At 47.2% G+C, this 19,220-nt stretch overlaps 10 protein-coding genes across 10 annotated transcripts; 7 read left to right on the top strand and 3 right to left on the bottom strand.

The window, feature by feature from the left end:
- Nucleotides 1-130: 130 nt before the first annotated feature.
- AGABI2DRAFT_189968 (hypothetical protein) lies at nt 131-1,931 on the top strand. The gene is made up of 3 exons (XM_006454658.1): nt 131-681; nt 732-972; nt 1,023-1,931. Exons 1-3 carry the CDS (start codon nt 199-201, stop codon nt 1,853-1,855), a joined length of 1,557 nt encoding a protein of 518 aa, XP_006454721.1. The 5' UTR covers nt 131-198; the 3' UTR covers nt 1,856-1,931.
- Nucleotides 1,932-3,527: 1,596 nt separating this feature from the next.
- On the bottom strand, nt 3,528-6,510 carry AGABI2DRAFT_198218 (hypothetical protein). Its single transcript, XM_006454659.1, has 7 exons — nt 6,497-6,510; nt 6,363-6,443; nt 6,178-6,296; nt 4,917-6,120; nt 4,584-4,835; nt 4,388-4,514; nt 3,528-4,328 (listed from the first exon to the last, which is right to left on the bottom strand). The coding sequence occupies exons 1-7, from the start codon at nt 6,497-6,499 to the stop codon at nt 4,105-4,107; spliced, it is 2,010 nt and encodes a 669-aa protein (XP_006454722.1). The 5' UTR covers nt 6,500-6,510; the 3' UTR covers nt 3,528-4,104.
- A 359-nt stretch (nt 6,511-6,869) lies between these two features.
- On the bottom strand, nt 6,870-7,208 carry AGABI2DRAFT_133402 (hypothetical protein). The gene is made up of 2 exons (XM_006454660.1): nt 7,046-7,208; nt 6,870-6,995 (listed from the first exon to the last, which is right to left on the bottom strand). The coding sequence occupies exons 1-2, from the start codon at nt 7,181-7,183 to the stop codon at nt 6,972-6,974; spliced, it is 162 nt and encodes a 53-aa protein (XP_006454723.1). The 5' UTR covers nt 7,184-7,208; the 3' UTR covers nt 6,870-6,971.
- A 173-nt stretch (nt 7,209-7,381) lies between these two features.
- Nucleotides 7,382-7,604, top strand: AGABI2DRAFT_46752 (hypothetical protein; the record flags this gene model as incomplete). Its single annotated transcript, XM_006453699.1, has 2 exons — nt 7,382-7,415; nt 7,465-7,604. Coding segments are annotated over 2 exons (174 nt in total), but the record flags the coding sequence as incomplete, so codon positions are not given.
- Nucleotides 7,605-7,919: 315 nt separating this feature from the next.
- On the top strand, nt 7,920-8,745 carry AGABI2DRAFT_133403 (hypothetical protein). Its single transcript, XM_006454661.1, has 3 exons — nt 7,920-8,061; nt 8,113-8,224; nt 8,278-8,745. The coding sequence occupies exons 1-3, from the start codon at nt 7,977-7,979 to the stop codon at nt 8,372-8,374; spliced, it is 294 nt and encodes a 97-aa protein (XP_006454724.1). The 5' UTR covers nt 7,920-7,976; the 3' UTR covers nt 8,375-8,745.
- A 229-nt stretch (nt 8,746-8,974) lies between these two features.
- AGABI2DRAFT_198226 (hypothetical protein) lies at nt 8,975-10,600 on the top strand (the record flags this gene model as incomplete). Its single annotated transcript, XM_006454662.1, has 9 exons — nt 8,975-9,097; nt 9,166-9,221; nt 9,288-9,339; nt 9,396-9,464; nt 9,517-9,622; nt 9,676-9,887; nt 9,943-10,022; nt 10,076-10,328; nt 10,388-10,600. Exons 1-9 carry the CDS (start codon nt 8,999-9,001, stop codon nt 10,598-10,600), a joined length of 1,140 nt encoding a protein of 379 aa, XP_006454725.1. The 5' UTR covers nt 8,975-8,998.
- A 1,062-nt stretch (nt 10,601-11,662) lies between these two features.
- On the top strand, nt 11,663-12,454 carry RIP1 (RIP1 ubiquinol-cytochrome-c reductase; the record flags this gene model as incomplete). Its single annotated transcript, XM_006454663.1, has 4 exons — nt 11,663-12,153; nt 12,209-12,243; nt 12,303-12,331; nt 12,392-12,454. 4 exons carry the CDS (start codon nt 11,663-11,665, stop codon nt 12,452-12,454), a joined length of 618 nt encoding a protein of 205 aa, XP_006454726.1.
- A 629-nt stretch (nt 12,455-13,083) lies between these two features.
- Nucleotides 13,084-13,764, top strand: AGABI2DRAFT_62226 (hypothetical protein; the record flags this gene model as incomplete). Its single annotated transcript, XM_006454664.1, has 3 exons — nt 13,084-13,187; nt 13,382-13,618; nt 13,668-13,764. The coding sequence occupies 3 exons, from the start codon at nt 13,084-13,086 to the stop codon at nt 13,762-13,764; spliced, it is 438 nt and encodes a 145-aa protein (XP_006454727.1).
- AGABI2DRAFT_215172 (hypothetical protein) lies at nt 13,765-14,970 on the bottom strand. Its single transcript, XM_006454665.1, has 4 exons — nt 14,856-14,970; nt 14,767-14,807; nt 14,378-14,713; nt 13,765-14,326 (listed from the first exon to the last, which is right to left on the bottom strand). Exons 1-4 carry the CDS (start codon nt 14,932-14,934, stop codon nt 14,039-14,041), a joined length of 744 nt encoding a protein of 247 aa, XP_006454728.1. The 5' UTR covers nt 14,935-14,970; the 3' UTR covers nt 13,765-14,038.
- Nucleotides 14,971-15,020: 50 nt separating this feature from the next.
- Nucleotides 15,021-19,090, top strand: AGABI2DRAFT_189975 (hypothetical protein). The gene is made up of 18 exons (XM_006454666.1): nt 15,021-15,054; nt 15,107-15,204; nt 15,257-15,340; nt 15,396-15,670; nt 15,726-15,797; nt 15,854-15,887; nt 15,941-16,257; nt 16,326-16,454; nt 16,505-16,623; nt 16,675-16,886; nt 16,947-17,113; nt 17,168-17,266; nt 17,323-17,389; nt 17,449-18,007; nt 18,083-18,294; nt 18,363-18,515; nt 18,584-18,724; nt 18,793-19,090. The coding sequence occupies exons 1-14, from the start codon at nt 15,026-15,028 to the stop codon at nt 17,682-17,684; spliced, it is 1,938 nt and encodes a 645-aa protein (XP_006454729.1). The 5' UTR covers nt 15,021-15,025; the 3' UTR covers nt 17,685-18,007; nt 18,083-18,294; nt 18,363-18,515; nt 18,584-18,724; nt 18,793-19,090.
- The last annotated feature ends 130 nt before the right edge of the window (nt 19,091-19,220 follow it).

Consider the following 19,220-nt stretch of genomic DNA (forward strand, 5'->3'; position numbering starts at 1 on the left):
TGCTGCCTCCGAAACGGGCAAGTGTAACGTCACAGTCACGATGTTGCCAAACCGAATAAGTAAGACAAGGGTTCAAACGCGGCTAGCGGCGACAATGAGGCCAAGACAGGTGTCGAAAGGCATTCTTTCTGATAAAAGTCAATTGAAAGATGGAAAAGTTGTCAATATTGAACGGTAGAATTGACTGAGGACGGGCAGATGTCGGGGCTAGTGCGTCATGAAAGAGCACGTGATGGCTTGGGTGTTCCTGCCAACTGGTCCCCGCTGCGCCGCACATTTGAATCAATGAGTGAGATGACTTCGCCGCCCTCCCTTCGCGATCTCTACATCGACCCGTCCTCCGCCTGGGCCTTTATCCCCCCAACTCTCAATTCTTCCCATCCCAATGCTGCTACTGACGTCTCTGAACCGGTAGCTCAGGCTTACCAGTGGTCGACGCGCCCAACTCGCAATTCCATATTCGAACTCTCGCCCTCTCTTGACTTGTCCGAACCCTTGGGAATTAACCCCGCCCAGCTTTTCAAATCCGTCCTTGCTTCTGCCCTCCTTCAGTACACGAGTACTGCCCTGGTAAATCCCTGGGAGGTTGGAAGACTACTGCTTCAAGTCCAATGGGTGCCCCGGGATGCTGGTGAGCCAGAAGCGGAAGATGACTACATAGTGGAGGAGCAGGAGGAGCCTGTATGTGCTCTGCAAACCTCTTTCTCACCGAGTCTAAAAAATGGAAACAGTTGAGCGACTCTTCTGACAACGATGACACATACTTTGCCGATCCGCACACTACCGGGACGGCAAAACGGTACCCTGCCCCGCGGCCAACTGACGAGCAGGGCTACGTCATCCGTCGTTCTGTCCTAGAGGAAGGAACACGTCCCGAATACATTATTCCTGTCGGCAGTGTCGATGGCGTCTGGAATATGATCAAAAGAGTTGGCCGCTTTCGTTTCGAAGGCTGGCTGGCTCTCTGGAAGGGTATGACCAGGTTCTAATCCAGTAAAACACACTTATGCGTTATTTTTCAGGTCTCCTTACATCAACTATAGCAGAAATGCTTTCAACTTCTATACAACCGTCCATAAACCAATTTCTACAATCACTGTTCCTTCCTTCCATGTCGCCGTTTCACCAACCTCCAGTAATCCTTCCCATTGCCTCTCACGTTTTGACCGGAATCCTACTCTCTCCTCTGGACCTTGTCAGAACGCGGTTGATTGTGCAATCATTTGCCACTCGACACAGGGTCTATAGTGGACCCATTGACGCCCTACAAAAGATCCTGCGAGACGAAGGGGGCCTAAAAGGAATCTATCTGCATCCTAATCTTCTAATTCCGACTCTTCTTGACAGCACAATACGCCCTATCGTCTACTTCGCGCTTCCAACTATTATTGCATCATATTTCGGGACTGCTCACATCACGGAAGAATCTCATCCACTCGCTTGGGGTTGTACAGAGCTGGCAGCAAGCTGTATTGGACTATTAGTGACGCTTCCGATTGAAACTATACGTCGACGGCTGCAGGTGCAAGTGCGTGGAACAGCGGAACCTATCAAGGGATGCGTTGAACTACGACCGGCGCCCTATAATGGCGTTGTAGATGCTTTCTGGCACATTCTGACAGAGGAGCGTTCGGATCTGCCGATTACTCCTCGTCGAGCCCGCAGACGAAATTCGAAGAAGGACGGACAAGAGGAAGAGAAAGAAGACGATGAGGCTGAAAGTATGTGGAAGCACACAGGCATAGGGCAGCTGTATAGAGGTCTAGGGACGCGCCTGGGAGCGAGCGCCATCTACTTTGTGCTGCACCTTTTACTCAGTCGTGAAGAGACGGACGCTGGATGGGTTGAGATATAGTATGTATCGTATTTGGTGTATTGGGCGCTTAGTTGGACCGACCAAGTCTTTTATAAATAACCTACGTCAAATACTCTGGGTCACAGCTGTTTCAAGATGCGTCGGACCAGGAACCCATGATTTTTACACTACTTCAGAATGTTAAAGACCCACAACCCGAGTCCACACAGCGCGGTGGCGGGTGGGTTGCATGACGAAATGGGTGATGGACGCCGGGAGATGCCGAGCCCTGTATCTGAGTGCAGCTCGCAGCGTCTTTCCCTCCTGCCCACCATGTCTGCCGAAAAAGCGAATCCTCCGCCGCTCTCAGTCACGCCGCTCCTCGCCCGCGCCCTCCAGCGCATCCGCGCAACCCCGCCACGCATCATCGCATCTCCTCCTACCCGTGCGCTAACTTTTTCTTGTACTTTCTACCCCAGCTCATCTCTGTCTTCCAGAACCTCGTCGGGCCGCGGTCGCTCTCATAGTTCGCGTCGTACCTTCACCAACCGCAAAACTCCCAGATCCTACATCCCCACCTCCCTCTCTTACCGAGTTCTTTGAAGAAGATTGGGTCAACGATCCGGGTTCTCGCGCAGAAATCCTTTTCCTACACCGTCAGGCAGACTTTGCAGACAATGTGGCATTGACACAAAGTCGTACGACCAATGGGCGTGAGGCTCACGTTGCTTTTCCCGGTGGTAGAACTGAGCGAGACGACGAGGGCGGCTTGTACACGGGTATGTTCGGCCGATTCTCGCTCTTATCTTGTTTCTTAAGCGTCCCACAGCAATGCGTCAAACATGGGAAGAAATTGGTATCGACCTCGCTGAAAAAAACTACACATGCGTTGGCCAGCTGGACGACCGCGAAATCACTACCTCACTCGGGAAACGGCTGCTTATGATCCTCTCCCCTTTTGTTTTTCTCCAAGTTACGCCCACAGCCTCTCCTCCCGATCCAATTGCTACGACCTCTCTTCATTGGATACCGCTCGCTTCCCTTGTCTCACCTATTTCCTCCCCTAAGTGGTCTTCCGTTACCGTTGATGCAGCGTCTCGGATCGTGCGCCGCAATTCTACCGCCCTTCGCGTCCTGATTCGCGCCCTTGTGGGTAGTATGAAATTTCCCGCTATCATTATCGAACATGGACCCTCCCCTCCCATCAACTCCGGCCGCACAGCTCCTTTGCAAAAGAGCGAGAAAAAGCTGACGAGCCCGCATGATGTCATTGAAAAGGGCTATTCTCCCAAAGTCCTCAAACTCTGGGGGCTTTCCCTTGGCATGACTCTTGACCTCATGTCCTACATGATTTTACCCGAATCCTCACGCGACATGATGCCGCCTAAAGAAGAAGGCAACAACTCGCCGCTATCACATTACATGCAGTTACCCTATCAGGATGTCGTGGAGGACTTTCGTGTGGAGTATGTGGCCCCCAGTCTTGCAAGCGTATTTCCAAAGTTTTCCTATCCCGACGTCAACTTTTGGATCTGGTAAGCATTTTCTTCATCGGGACATTTTTCTTTTCTCAACGCTATCTTTATTGTTATAGGGTATTTGGTAAACGTTATCGAGAGGTTATCCGTGGCTGGGAGACAAGTTTACGTGGCGGAGGTGTAAATGACCGCCGGTGAGTGGATACGGCTATCTCTAACCAATTTGAGTCGTGGAAGCTAAACGTCGTTTCTAGAATAAATTGGTCAGGGTCTGCCCTGAGTACCTTTTACGCTGCCATCCGCAAGGCTTTAGTTGTCGTCATCGTTGCTCGTGCACTTGGTATCTTGTTTGGTATCGCCTTTGCAGGTTGGTGGATCTTTAGCCAGTAGATGAGAACCAAGTGGGTTCTCGATTCCTTGGCTCAAAAAGTTCTTGTCCCATTTTCATATACATGTCTCGTGTCGGCTCTTTTCCCCTGAAGCTCCCAGGCCGTGCTATTGTTATCATTGTACTCGGGCTTTTTCGGCTCTCTCATGTGTTGGGCACATTTTTTCGGTATTTATACGCATTTCTATATCAAAAACACACTTTTATGTCGCGATACAATTAACGCCCTCGATTATGACGGATCCTTTTTTCTTTCTTTTCTCTTCACTCCTTTTTTCTCAGGTCATGTTTTTGATATTTGTACATCCTAAGTATGGGGTTCTTTTTCAAGGATTAAATACAAGCTACCTTTCCCATGCCAATAAAACTCTAAATCCGTGCGATGATACAATACCAGATGATGGAAAGAAGAAAGAAAAGCAACAAAGCAAACAAAGGGGCGATTACAAAGGGAGTCCACAGACTTCGCAATCACTCCCTCCATGAGTGTTTTCGAATGTACAGTGTGGACAGATCCTGATTCCTGAAGAGCTTCCTAGTCCACCACCACCACCACCATTAGAGCCTGCCGCGGCGCTTTCGGCTGCAATTTGATCAAATACTTCGGGAGGAATGTCGTCGTCCATTTGACCTCCAAAGGATGGTGCAGATGATGAAGGCCGAGCAGCTGCGAATTTGTTAAAAGATGTTTCTTTACTTCTCTTAGAAGAAGAAATTAAAACTCACGGGCACTTTCTCGAGTGAAAGTCATCAATGTTTCCCAACTATCACAGTTCAAAACTGGATCAAGAAGTGAAATATCATCAAAGATCCTCGGATTCGACAGTATACGCATCATCAACTTGAGGTCCTCCTTAAATAGATGATAGAAAGTTATACATTAGAAGCTGCAAAAAAATAAAAATATATAAATCAGACATACCTCAGAAATCAATTGTGTTGTACCCAAAAATGCAATTAAATGCCAGTCACTCAACCATCTAGCAAGCTCCATACGCTTATGCGCTTCTCCTGGTTTTGCAGTCCGACTGTCGTGAATGTCGGGAGCACCTAATGCGAGAAGTTGTGACATGACGTTGTTGAGTGTTTGATCTTCCATTCCAGGTCTGTTTTCTATCTTGAATTGCGTCGAGTTGAAGATTGGAGATGGATTTTGTGGGAAGCCGTGGGTCACCTGAGTAAATAATTATATGGATGAGCATAGGCTCAAAAAAGAAAGAAAGGAAAGGAAAAGGAAGTCAAAGAAGGGACGTACGTTCACCAATAAATATTCAACAGGGAAGCATGGCTTTGCGCTCTTCTTCACCTCCAATCCATATTCATTCTTATACGAGAAGAATACGTCTGGAAGATATCTCGCCGAATCTTCACTCCTATCTTCCTCCTTCACGCGAACAATTCCAGGATCAATACTAGCTTCAATCATGTCCGCATCAACCATCGCCACAGCCTGTTCAGAGACCTGATATGCTGAAATATCAATTTGACCGTCCTCCGTTGCCGTCAACACCGCTGTAACCAATCTCGAGCCAAATAGGCCACTTGGCGAGGACTTTGAAGCAGTGGGATTGTCATGCTGTAGTTTGGCGGCAAATATGGCTTCGAGGGAGGATATGAAGAAAGATTGGGGATGACGTTTGTAGATATTTTTCGTCCGGTCTTCTGGTGTCGGTGTCAAATCGGTAAATATGTATCCGACGACTGTGAGAGGAACGGAGGCTGCTGCCGACAAATCGCGGATTCGTTTTTCATCCTCCCAAGGCCAAGCAAGAGTTAATCCATCCAATTCGCCTTGCTGTAGCGGTTCATAGATAGCTTCAACAACAGCTTTGACGCCCATGGGTACCTTGTCATAAGGTTCATATCGACCGATCAACCATCCAAATCGCTGTAAACCAGACATTCGCCAGGCCTGAAGGAATCGGTCTACAACATCCACTGAGGCAATTTCTAGATGGTCAACCATGCGGAAAGGCTGTGATTGCAAAGTGATAGTCGATGGTTGGCATGCAGTACAGATACCAGCAGGCCAGGAAGCATGACTTGCAGTGGGGCAGGGGACTTTGACCTTGTAGGAAAGAGGACTCAACGGAGGAAGGAATGATGAAGCCGAACCAGTCTGTTTGGGCGATATCTTGCGGAGATACGCATGGTATGAAAGGTATTTAATGTTATTCTCCTTTTGGTACCCAGCGTCATAAGGCTCAAGTGGCATGCAATAATCGCACATGCCTTTTGCGCCATGTTTACAGAATTGGGCATCCCTTCCGCGGGGTATTTTTCCGTCTCGTGCACGCCAATAGCTATCAACCGAATCTTCTTTCACAAGCTCCCAAGGACGTTTAGCGGTATCAGTTGAATCTACAACATTCGTAGTGCCTGTGGCGACAATAGACGCAGTGTTGCTGGAAGACGACGCAGGGCTGGATTGATATGTCGCAAAAATCAAGTCTCCATGACTGATTTCGAAGGGATTAACATTCAGGTGATCAAATGAGTTGTGTGACTATACATACTTGAGTCCAAGATCCTTCAGCGTTCTTCCTTTCAGACGGTCAATTTTAATTTCATTCCCCCGAGGCTTGTTGGAGATATTGATGCTTGAGGGATCGGCATCTTGTGCTGTTGACAGAATCTGAACACAAAGAGACACAGAGTCAGAATTCTATTACGAGGAGAATAACTTCAAAAGACGACCGACCTTGTCTCGTAATATAGATACATCATCTGACGGTTGGAGATCAAATCGAAAATTGCCGTCTTTTGACCTAATGCGAATGATCTGCGACGGTAAATGCGTGATTTGCACGAAATTATAAGCCACAAAGGACGAACCATGATGGTACGATTGAAGAGAGCAAGTTACGAATTCGTCAGAAGCACCAATCGAGACGCGTCATTAGCTGACTAATCATAATCTAATCACAATAACAGCTCGCCACAACTGAAGCTTGAAGTACTGATCATTCCCTCCAGGAAAGTATTCGCGAGGGAAATATCTGTGAATCAGTGATTGGAGCCAAGATCTCTGATATGACGAGTATGGGTTAAGGCAGTATATACAATTGTCTAGACAACAGCTACCTACCCCAGAAATAGAAACAGATATGATGTGCACTTAACGTCATCTCGTGCGCCGATGGCGAATTGAAGCGACACTCGTTTCACAATTAAATTCAAGATAGAGACGAGCTGCTTGTCGCTGTCACCGGAATATAATCGCTGGGAACCACTGATGTTCTCTTTCGACACGGACGAAGACGGCGCCGATTCTCAAGCAACTGTCAAAAGTCGAGGTCAGCTACCAACGTTAACGTCGGACACTGCCAGTGGAGTAAGTGAACGGACTCACACCACGCATTCCCTTTTAAAGGTTACAGCCAGGCGGGACCCTCGTCTCCCATAGATCAGGTTCTTTCGAGCTCTTACGCACTTGCACAAAATCCACTTGGTCACCCTGGTGAACTCCCGAGTCTCGAACAGGTGTTCAACCAGTTTGCGCAGGAATACTATCCACTTCATAACACCCCCGATACATTAATACCTCCAACAATCACATACACGGATCCACTACTCGTGATGCATAGAGGGAATAGTGGCGAACCTGCAACGCATTTTCCTCCGCCAGTCGCGTCGTCTTCATTCACCTCCTACGCGTCTCCGAATTTTTCTGAGGTTGCTGACGCTGACATAGGAGAGATTAAAGTGGCAGCGATCCCGGAAGAAAGGCGCAGACGAAACACAGCAGCATCGGGTGAGTTCACCAAGGCATCTGGTAGCAACTAGGCGATAAGCAATACCAGTTAGATTTCGCATCAAGAAGAAAGAACGAACAGTAGACTTGGAACGCTCTGTATCCGAATTGAAGGGCCGTGCAGAAAAGTTGGAAGGGGAGGCAACAGGTTTGCGCAGAGAGAACGATTGGTTGAAGGAGATATTGATCTTAAAGGGGTCACAGCATCTTGCAACTCGACGACAGCTAGCCCCGAGGCACTTGGTCCATAATGTTGGCATCCATTTGACCCCGGAATTGGGGGGCCAGGGAAGTGCAAATTCAGGCGCGGTTCCTTCAAGCTTTTCAAAGAAGACTACCTTTCCGCAAGAATTGTTGTCTGATGATAGCGAGCGGAGAAAAATTTTGAATAAGTAAAAAAGAAATCAGCGAAGAAAAGGAGTAGGAGCGTTCATTGACCCCTGAACTTGTAAACTTGTAGTATCTCCTAAATTAGATGGCCAGGATTGAGATTCTCACGATCTACACCTTCTCATTCTGAAGTACTGACTGGCACAGAACTCGAATTTATATTCAATATCCATGTCTTTCGGCCGGCCACCTTCCATCAACATCGGTTCCTCTCCTCTCCCCCCAGACCGTGGCTCCTTCCCCTTGGACCATTATGGTTAGGCTAAACCGCCTCGTCATCCTGGTACCTGTGCTCAAGTTTTCTTAGGAGAGTGCAAAGAACAGATGCTCGTCTACATGAAATGCTTAAAGGAGAATTCAAGCACTTCAACACCATGCCGTGCTTTAAGTAGGAGCTACCTTGATTGTCGCATGCGAAAGTGGGTTGTCTTGTTCTTCCACCAGAAATATGCACTCTCATTTCTGTCACCAGGGGCCTCATGGAGCGCGATGACTGGAGTAACTTGGGACTTGATAAGGTGGATGGGAAGAAAGCACGAAATGAACAAGACAAGTCGGTAAAGTCGTAGACTGATCCTTGGCTTCGTAACGTGCCGGTTTATTCAAGCCTGTGGCTCCACGAAGAATTTCGACTTTAGAGTCTACCGCCACTACCACCCCTACTGTTCTCATTCATCTCCGGAATAATCATGTGTTATTGAAGATCGGAATATACAGTTTTAAATGCAAACGCCAAGGCTTTCCTGTTTTCAGTCGTTGACGATTCTCTACTTGTTATCTGCAGCGGTCAAGGCATGATCTCGGAGGCAAAGGTCGGGAGACGCGGGTTTCCTTCGAACAAATCAGAGCAGGACACCGGCATATATGGAATCCATCATTTGCACGTTCGTTCGATGAGCGTCAATGTAATCGCGAAGACTTCCCGTCACCTACCGCTCGGCTAAATTACCTCTCGAAGCGCGTTAAGTTGACTACTTATGAAGGCTAATAACCCGTATTCCTTGTGCGTTGCAAACGTGTCATGGTCATGATGCAAAGCCGTTCCCCAATCAAACGTGGATCTTCCTTTGAACGTTCGTCGAGCCATTTTGTCGAACTCCCCGCAAACTTAGAATTTGTTACTTATTTAGGTCTGGGAGGTACCCAGAGTAACCTTTCAAACCCTTCCAAATCACCTTCCTCGAGCTGCTATTATGAGTTTGTATGCGAGTCTGTGGTTCGCCTTTACTCAGGTAGCAAACATTTCCGGTACCCCTGAGCAGTCTGCTTCCGTCAAATACTACGACATTCAAGTGAGTTTGCGGATATACCATGCTGACCGCCTACCCTCCGTCAAAATTCGACCTCTTACGTGGTATAGGGTCACCGTGGAGCACGTGGAGATGCTATCGAAAACACCATTCCGGCCTTTGCCAGGTAAGATATTAACATTCAGCTTCATTTCCCTCTGCAAATTACATGTACCTACCACACCTTTGCCAGGGGACTCCTGAACGGTGTAACTACTCTGGAAATGGATAATGGCCTCACCAAGGTAATCACGATGAGGGATACAACAACAAACGAGATCCATATATTAACCCTTTAAAGGATGGCGTTGTGGTTGTCTGGCATGATTGGGATATTAAGGATACCAAGTGCAAAGATACAAAGCCGGCTGTTAGTTCAATTCGCTCATGTATGCGCTGTGCTCATTAAAAGTTCCTTTCAGTTCCCTAATGATCCCGATTTCCCTTACGTTGGCAAGTTCGTCGCTAATCTCACCTTGGCTCAGATCAAGACCTTAGATTGCGGCTCTCTGCGTCAGGATGAATTCCGTGAGTTCTTCTCAATATGAAGGACAAGGATGGTAGTTATTTTGATTTTGCAGCTATGCAACTTACTACCCGTGGGATGAAGATCTCTACCATGGAGGAGGTTTTCGACTTCGTTAACTGCGTTGACACAAAGCGAGAGGTTTCTTTCAACGTTGAATCCAAAGTGAACCCCCGAGTCGGTGGTATTACTCGTAGCCCTGCTGACTTCGTCGCCGCACAACATGCTGCCTTCGTCGCTAGTGGTTATCCTCTTAGCCAAATTCAGGTAGGCACTTATGTCGCTTTGTCGACTGCCATTCGGTTAAAGATATAAATTACAGTACCAAAGTTTTGATTGGAGAACTCTGATTGAAATGCACAAGGTTGAACCTCAGCTCTTTCTGTCTGCCCTCATTAAGTCGTGCGTACATGCTTACACGCTTCGACTTAATCCTTCATTTCATATCTATACAGGAATTTTCTTGAACCCGACGGCACGAAATCTCCCTGGCATGCTGGTCTCGATGTTCGTGGTTTCCCTGGCGCCACATTGGGCGAAAAAATCGCATATGCGGCTGCTTCCATCAATGCCACCATCCTCTCTCCTGCTGACACCGATCACGATTCTCCTGTGCTCGACCCCACTGTCCCCGGCTACATTCCCTTTACCACAAAGGCTATGATTGACCGAGCCCACGAACTTGGTCTTAAAGTTATACCCTGGACCGTGAGTCAATGAGTTGAATCATGTCTGTCTGTTCCTTCACACTGATATGTTTTCTGTAGGTTAACCGGCTAAACGTGGCTCAGCAACTCATAGATTGGAAGGTGGATGGTATTATTACGGATTATGGCGCCAGTGTCCGTGCACTAGCTAAAAGTGTTGGACTGAAAGTTCGCCCACGGTTCGGTGCCAACCGCGTACGCCAGTGTGTTAAGAAGCATATACAGCTGACATCAGAATCGCTGGCGGATGTAGATGCCTTGTTGGTGAATTAATAGTTGATCAGAGGTTACGGTTTAGATGAGATTTATTTATGTATTGGTGCTGGTCGAAAGGATTGCAAGTCCAGGAGATGTGTAACTTATGTATTCAACTAATGAATGATCATTTAGACAATTTTGTAAGAAATGGTAATCTTTCCCATGATAACAATGCGACGACTGATGCTCTGTGAACTGCTGGAAATACAGCTCGTAACTTTCACCAATTGCATCGGAGCATGCCCGACACTGACTGATACTTGACACTCCTTGTATTCGAAACTTTCAGACGCCTGTGTTTGTTGCGGTAAGTATGATTTGATAAAAGAAGCAAAGTTGATGTTTTAGAGGCAAGTATGTATCATGATCAACAGCACGAGTTTTCGGCTGATAGGAGTGGAATTGAAATTGCACCTTTGCACACCAGATTACGACCCAACCATTTGGCACCTCTCATCAGAAGGTGCTAACATAGTTGACGTCGTGCCACCACGCCCTATCCTGTATGTAGCTGCAGTGAGGGACGCAAAATTAATAGCTATCATCATGACGCGAATTCCCACAATAGGGCAGAAACTCGACAGGAATCCCACAGTCGAATTTACTACGATCAGCCCTTGGTCGGAAACATGAAGCTGTAGACGAATTTTTTTGGTACTTAGCGTTTTGGTGTTGAATTGTATGAAGAGAAATCAAAACGACGGTGATGTGCCGGGTCGGAACGGAGTGATGGAATGGAAAAGTCCGGTCAGAGAGTCAGCGTCGACCATTCAACGTCAAGTAGCACACATTCCTTACTCCTCTCATGGCTACGTTCCAAGCCTCCAAAAGAGTAACCACGCTCGCCCCGACTGTCCGTACCCTCTCCAACGGCATCCCCAGCGCATCACGTCTCAATCTTGCAGCGCGAGCACCAGCATCAGAACATGGCCATGGCCATTCACAATCTTCTCGTTCTGACGTCCAGCCCAAGTGGTCTGGCGGTGCCTCCTTTTCTTCCACAACCGGTCTCGTGAGCAAGACTGTTACTACTAGTGAGTCTGCCTGTTTTCGACTTTTTTGAACAGGGTTAATTAAATGACTCTGGTAGCCAAACCCTCCCTCTTCCAACAACGCCTCATCCACACCTCTGTCGCACGCAAAGACGCGCCCGAAGTTCCAGACTTCTCGAAATACCGTACCAACATTGACAGCAATCGCGCACTGTCGTACTTCGTGGTCGGCTCTCTCGGTGTTCTTTCCGCCTCTGTTGCGAAATCTTCCGTCTCCGAGTTCTTGCAAACTATGGCCGCATCTGCTGACGTTTTGGCCTTGGCCAAGGTCGAGGTTGATCTGACAACTATACCCGAGGGCAAGAACGTTATCATCAAGTGGAGAGGAAAGCCAGTTTTCATTAGGCACCGGACTGCTGGTGAAATCGAAGAGGCTCGTTCTGCAAACTGGAAGTCGTTCAGGGATCCTCAGTCGGATGAAGATCGTGTCAAGAAACCTGAATGGCTTATCATGCTCGGGGTTTGCACGCACTTGGGTTGTGTGCCCATTGGGGAGGCTGGTGACTATGGAGGATGGTACGTCCTCAGGAGCATTATTCTCTGTAGTTCCATCTAAATTTTCTCTTTGCAGGTTCTGCCCCTGCCACGGTTCGCATTACGATATCTGTAAGTTGCGCACAATCTTTTTCTTGTCTTTGGAAGCTGAGCATTAATGTTATGTTTAGCTGGTCGTGCTCGTAAAGGTCCCGCTCCTGTGAGTATCACACCTGCTATATCATCAAGACTCGCATATTGACCATACTCTACCTATTAGCTGAACCTCGAGGTGCCGGCATATGAATTTACTGAAGCCGATTCCAAACTTGTTATTGGATAAGTTTTTCATACAATTAAGAATACCAGTAATTGTCTAGTCGGCGAATAGAATACCTCGTCATATCCTTCTCCACGGACGCGTGTGTGATATGGAGCCGTCATTACTGTTCGTCGTCCCCTTCTACGTCCTGCATCACTATCGAGGCTTGGGTTGCATGGCCAGCTGGGATGCGAGAGCTACCATTCGGCGCTCATCGGCGTTTTCTGACGCACGCTTGAAACTCTTATCTTTTTCTACAACTAAACACTCTTTTAAAAATGCGAAGGTCATTTAAGTAGAGGGACTGTAACTCCTGGATGATATAGTCGTTCCATCATTTACAATTTCGAGATAAGACTGGGAACATGACATTCAAATATTATCATGCAACACTGTTTACGGAGGGGTCTGGGCACTTCCTCCTTGTCTTCTAATATGTGTTAATGTCAATGTCGGAGGAATGCTTATTTTCTGACGAACGGGAAAGGGCAAACAGTCGCAAGAAGGGACTCTTTGCGGCAACAGCCGAGCTCAGGGACGGGACGGGAACTGGGTACATAGGAAAGTGTAGACGTCAGTGGATGTGATAGATCCACGTTTCTTAGCGTTCGCATATTCAAATACTGCTCGTCCTCCTTTTCTAACTGCACATGGCTCACACCGATAATCTTACTTTGGGATCCATATTTCACTTGGCAAATATCGCCGATGGTCTATACATGCTTGGCTATGCGTGGCTCTTCGGAATGTGTGAGTGTCGGGCAACGATATTTTTCGTAGCCTTTGCTGACGTGGCGACCTTGAAAAGCACTTTGGGTGACTTTCTTTGGAGGTGAGATCTTGTTCTACGGGCATAAACTTACGCTCACTCAGGCTTCCAGCAATCATCTCCTTGAAAGCTCTCCGTGAGTCGGGTGCACCACGTTCGAGCTATCATTTGAATTAAAGTCACTTGATAGCGCGACAATACTTCGGTACTCTTCAGCACAGAGTGTTCCCCGTTTATTTTATCCAATCCGTTTTCCTCTCAAGTGCTCTCTTGACGAAATGGATTTATACTCATCCTGGCGTCCTTAATAACCTGTCGAATCCTTACATTGGCAATGTCGCTCAGGTTTATGCTCTCGGATTGGTCTTGGCTTGCCAAGGTTGCAATCGTTTCATTGTCATTCCCCAGACGAGCAGGTGCGCATCAGTTCTAGTCACAAAGCGGTAACACTCATATCTTTTGCAGTATCAAGTTCCAGCGCCAGAAATTGGAGAAGAAAGAGGGTAAAGAATACAATGACCCTACTGTAGGTGTCCTTTTTGTGTGTGTTCGAAACGGATGACATACACAGAGCTACCATTAGGCTTCGGCAGAGATGAAGGCACTCAATCGTCGTTTCATGTCTCTACACGGCATCAGTTCACTAGCTAACCTGACAGCTGTTATTGCATTGGGAATCCACGGATTATGGATCGGTACCGCAGGCGCCAAGTAACGCCAAGTTTGACTTGTAACGCTCATTTTCGAAGATGATCAATATACATGCTAAGTAGCAATTAGGATACAAAAATGTACGAAGGAATACGCCCTAAAGTTGCTGTAAACATACTTTTTCTTCACGCTCCTACAGATTCCATCTCTGGCAGATAACCTTCCCGTAAACTCCTCTCTAACCGTCTGATTTCTTCCATCGATGTAGCTTTTGCGATAGCCGCTTTTACGCGTTCTTGATCCTCTTTCGACATTAGGCGACCAGCCTTTCCTGGAATCGGAGCTGCCTTGGGCTCATCTATTGTCAGGACGGCTTTCCCTGCATTAGAGGAAACAGTGGTGGAAAGAGTCGTCGCGAGGACGTTTGGCACGCCCTCTGCAGTCAGGAAAAGCGCTTTCCCTGCTTTCCGCTCCTGAAAAGTTTTTGAACATCTGGATCGCAAGATAAATTATGCATCACCCACCTTATCGCGGATCCTTTGAAAATCGAGTACTCTTACGCTAGGAAAACGCCATGCTAACCACTCTCGGTAGTGTTTTTTTTCGGTCACAGGATTGCCCAAGAGGGATAGATATTGCAAGTGCCTGACGTCTTTTAGCGGTTCCAGATCGCCCATTTCGGCTAGGGCATTATTTGTGAGCACAAGGGTGGTGAGATTGGGTGCGGAAAGGTGAAGAGAAGCGGATATGGATGATATTCGATTGTTGGCAAGCAGTAGTGTACGAAGCCGTTTGAGCAGAGGGAGGTTTCCCAAAGTGATTATGCTATTGTCTGTAAAATCTATAGCATCGTGTTGGTCCTGTGTGTCGTGTGAGCATACATGCGTTTGCTGGATAAAGAGCGAGGACGCGCCTTTGTTACACCAAGGTTCTCGATGGCGGGTATTTTGTATCCTGGGCATTGTTCAGATATGTGATATAATATAGATAGTAGATGCATACCTCTGAGATCTAGCTGACGTTCTTTGTTGGGATTTAAGCCCGAGACGGCCTGCGCAAGAAGCTCGGGGGTGAGTTTCATGGTGGTGGGATCGGTCACGCAAGTGTTAGTTGAGTACTAACGCGTAAAACACCCGTATCCGCTTTGGCAACAATTCACCTTGGCTTCTCCCATGAGGTTCCTCCACCAGCGGCTCAGTCTGTCAGTAACTATCCCATACTACCTTCTGGACAGCTCACCCGTTGTTTTCTAGGTTCATCGACGGCAATGACTCGTATATATTTGTCCCCGACGGCACAGATGTTCAGACTCTGACCGTTCACCGTCATTCCGGCGAAATTGTTCTCAACAGCAAGTATCTTTTGCTCCCTACTCGCCCAAACATGCGCCCATGTCCTTTTAGAGCATAAAGCACCGATACCCACCACCGCCAGACGTTCTGGCGACTCTTTCTATGGTATTGTCGGAATAATATCTCTTTCACTGTGTAAGCACGTGTTGGCCTGCTGTTAACAGAGTGGCATCTCACATCCCTATTCTAGCGGAATACATCATTGTAATTACTGGTCGCGAACTCCAAGGTCGTTTATTTGATCACGACGTATACCGGGCAACCAGTTTCGATATTTTACCCGTCAACCCAAACGTGTCTGCGTCCCACCCACCACACCCTGTAGAAACGCATTTATTGGCGCTTGTTCGCTCACATTTACATCAGGGAAACTTTTTGTTTTCTTACGACTGGGATATGACAAGAAGATTGCAGATGCAATGGGAGACTAGAGAGCAGGATGCCCTAAAACCGTTTTGGGAGACGGTGAGTTTCAACGAATTGTTCTATATGACCTTGAGTGCTGAGTTTGTGATCACAGGCAGATGATAGATTTTTCTGGAATAGATACCTCCAAACCAGGTTTATTGATATGACAAGAAGTGGACAGGATGTGCGTGGTTCTGGTATTAACTTTGTGTTCTCTTGCCTTATTTAACTTTTCTATAGTTCACTCCGTATATCCTCCCAATCATGTTTGGAAGTGAGTGTGTGCGTCTAAGGCATCTTCCACCAACTTAAACATGAAATACCTAGCGTTTGAGATTCGGCCAACATTGCTCCATGGCAGACATTTGCAGCTTTGTCTCATCAGTCGACGTAGTCGTTATCGTGCTGGCACCCGTTACTTCCGCCGCGGAATAGATCAAGACGGCCATGTAGCTAATTTCAACGAAACGGAACAAATTCTCCTTCTCGAGGATCCTATGCCAGGTTTACCCCGTACACCGGATGGGAACTTCACTGCAAAATTGAGCTTTGTCCAGATTCGTGGAAGCGTACCCTTGTTTTGGGCAGAAGTTAATACGCTGCGGTATAAGCCTGACTTGCAGGTCATGGACTTGCAAGAAACGGTCGGTTTTGTTTTTGTTTTGGTATGGTTGGTTGAGATACTGATCTGGGTTATTTTGGAATGGAAAAGGTAACGGCTATGCAGCTCCACCTGCAAGAACAGATAGAAATATATGGTGAGCAGGCGTTGGTTAACCTTGTTAATCAAAAAGGCCATGAGAAGCCTGTCAAGGACGCATATGAACGTTACATTGCAAAGGTGCGGAGTCTTACTCCAAGTCATGATCAAGAGACTCAAGTTAAGTATAGTTGAGCATGCCTGGTGTACGCTACGAGTACTTTGACTTCCATAATGAGTGCCGTAAAATGCGCTGGGATCGTATCTCCGTCCTCGTCGAGAAGATGAAGGATGATCTTGAGCGGCATGGGTATTTGACGTCTACCATTGTTTTAAAAGCAAAGTTGAAGTTGATCCTCAGGTACTTCTATCTCGGCAACAATGAAGATAAGCCTATCAAAAAACAAACGGGCATCGTCAGGACGAATTGCATGGATAATTTGGATCGTACTAATGTGGTTCAAGCGACTATTGCAAAGTGGACTCTTAATGAGCAACTAAGGGAGTTGGGCATCTTGTCAGGGACAGCAGGCGTCGACGATTACGAGTCATTTAGCAAGGATTTCAGGGAGAGTGAGGATCATTCATTTGTCTCTTACCCTTACGCAACTCATTGAGCGCTGTTTATTATAGTTTGGGCGGACCATGCCGATGCTATAGCGAATGCATACGGCGGCTCAGGAGCTCTCAAATCGGATTTCACGCGGATGAACCAGAGAACGCGGAAAGGAGCTCTGGAAGATGGTGTTAAATCTGTCACTAGATACATCAAAAATAACTTCTTCGATGGAGCGAGACAGGTCAGTATAATGAAAAGAGTCTATTGGAAGCATCTTATAAATCGCGGTGTTTAGGATGGCTTCGACTTGGTTACTGGGGCTTGGGCAGCTAGGAGAACGCCGTCTGCTTCCTTGTTTCTAATAGCTGATGGTCGTCCTCTGATTACTCGCTCCGTAAGTCGTTGTGTTGGACCCCAGCATCCTTGGGCATTTAGTAATGTGTTGTTCAGATGCCGCTTATCGCGTCGTTTTCGTTGTTCATGATCACCGCTGGGCTGACATTGCCCCGTTCTTCTGGTGCGTATGTCATTATGATTTACCGTTTTTAAGGCTGACTTTCGCGATGATAATGATAGATTATTCACTCTTTTATTATTTCTTTCTTTGGTTTATACTCCTTGCGATTGCCGTCACGTTCATTCTTGTCCATGGCATTGACTATGTGGCATGGCCGAAGCTCAACCCACCCACCGATGTCATTCACTACCAGGGTCCAGGCTTCCGTTCAGCACATCATGGAAAGGGGATCAGGGGCCGTAGTCCTGGAGAGGAACTGAGGAGGTTGAGCTGGGAAATGGGAAAGAAAGTGTAGCTTGTCGATGGTATATAGACTTTTATTTTGCGGACTTGTGTTGACTTGACTGAGCGCTCGGACCGGGTGGGAGGGCCATTGCTGAATATGGTCGCGTGTGTAAACAACGCAAAATTTATTTTCCACACTCTTGAAACCAGTGCTAGACGACACACTTCTTTCTTCATTTTCCGTACAAATGGCGCAAGGTACAAAACGCGGGCGCGGGTCCCCGAAACTCGAGGAGGGGAAGGACATTTTCGAGGGGGTGGAAATTTCAGATGAAATAGCCAAGAAACTGGAAACTATGCAGCGCGACACTGCTCGCGTTGAACTTGCCATTGGTGCGCAGTGTTTTTTATGTGGTTTTGTCCCCTCTGACGAATGGTACTTGTTCGTTGATACATGGTGCACAACAGAACGCGATGGACAGAAAAAACTTATGCCTATTTTCGAGAAACGGCGAGAGCTTTTGAAAAGCATTCCGAATTTTTGGTCTGTTGCGCTAATCCGGCATTCTCTCCTTTCATTCCAACTGGCCATCGGTGCGGACCAAGACGCTTTGAGCTATCTTGAAGACCTTTGGGTCGAGAAAGACCCTCGGGAGACGCGTTGCTTCAAAATCGACTTTGTAGGTTGAGACCTTTCGTTATGACGTTTTTTCTATTGTGTTGGATTGATGGGTTGTTCTTTTTATAGTACTTTAAGGAGAATCCTTATTTCGCGAACAAGGTGCTCACAAAGGAGTTCAAGTTTGTTCCCCCACCTGCCGACGCGGATGACAAGCCGGATGAGAATGGGATCACGAATGCGAATATCGATTTTTCGTGGGAGAAAGATGTAAAAATAGGTGTAAGCATCTTTTTTTAATGGTTCCATGTGATGATATGTTTTTGATGAGCTGCGCTGCTTACTTATAGGCAACCACGATTGATTGGAAAAATGCCGAAAAGCATTTGACAAAATTGTATCCTCGAGTTATGGATACTGAGGAGGATGATCAGATTTCAGAACCCGGAAGCTTCTTCCACTTTTTCGAGCAGGAGACTGATCCTATGGATGTGAGTGTGATCCCATCTGATGTTGGTGATAGATATTGACTGCGAGTTTGTTTCGGCTGGTTGATCAGGTCGGCGTGACAATTGCGAATGATATATTTAGCGAGGCTATAGAGTATTTCCTGGGTACTGCAAGCGGGGTGGAGCGGGATCTCGACGACGACGACGACGACGAGGATGAGGATGATGAAGATGACGACGACGACGATGCGGAAGAGATTGACCTAGAAAAGCCGCAGAGCAAGAAACGGCGTGTATGAGCTACTTAGTCTGTTGCCAAGTGGAGCGGTTTCCCGGGGGCCCAGTCTAAAATAGGCTTATAACATCCCACGCGGAAGGAAAAATAAAAATTAGTTTTCCTTCCCATTTGTTCTTGTCTTCTTCTTGTCCACCATGAGATTCGTGCTGGCCGCAGCCGTCGTCGCCGTTCCCCTCCTTTCAGTCCAAGCACACGCTGACCCCCAACATGCGAGGCGTATGAACCATGCTCGCCAGGCCC

Source organism: Agaricus bisporus (genome assembly GCF_000300575.1).
Source record: "Agaricus bisporus var. bisporus H97 unplaced genomic scaffold AGABI2scaffold_1, whole genome shotgun sequence".
NCBI classification, from domain to species: domain Eukaryota; kingdom Fungi; phylum Basidiomycota; class Agaricomycetes; order Agaricales; family Agaricaceae; genus Agaricus; species Agaricus bisporus.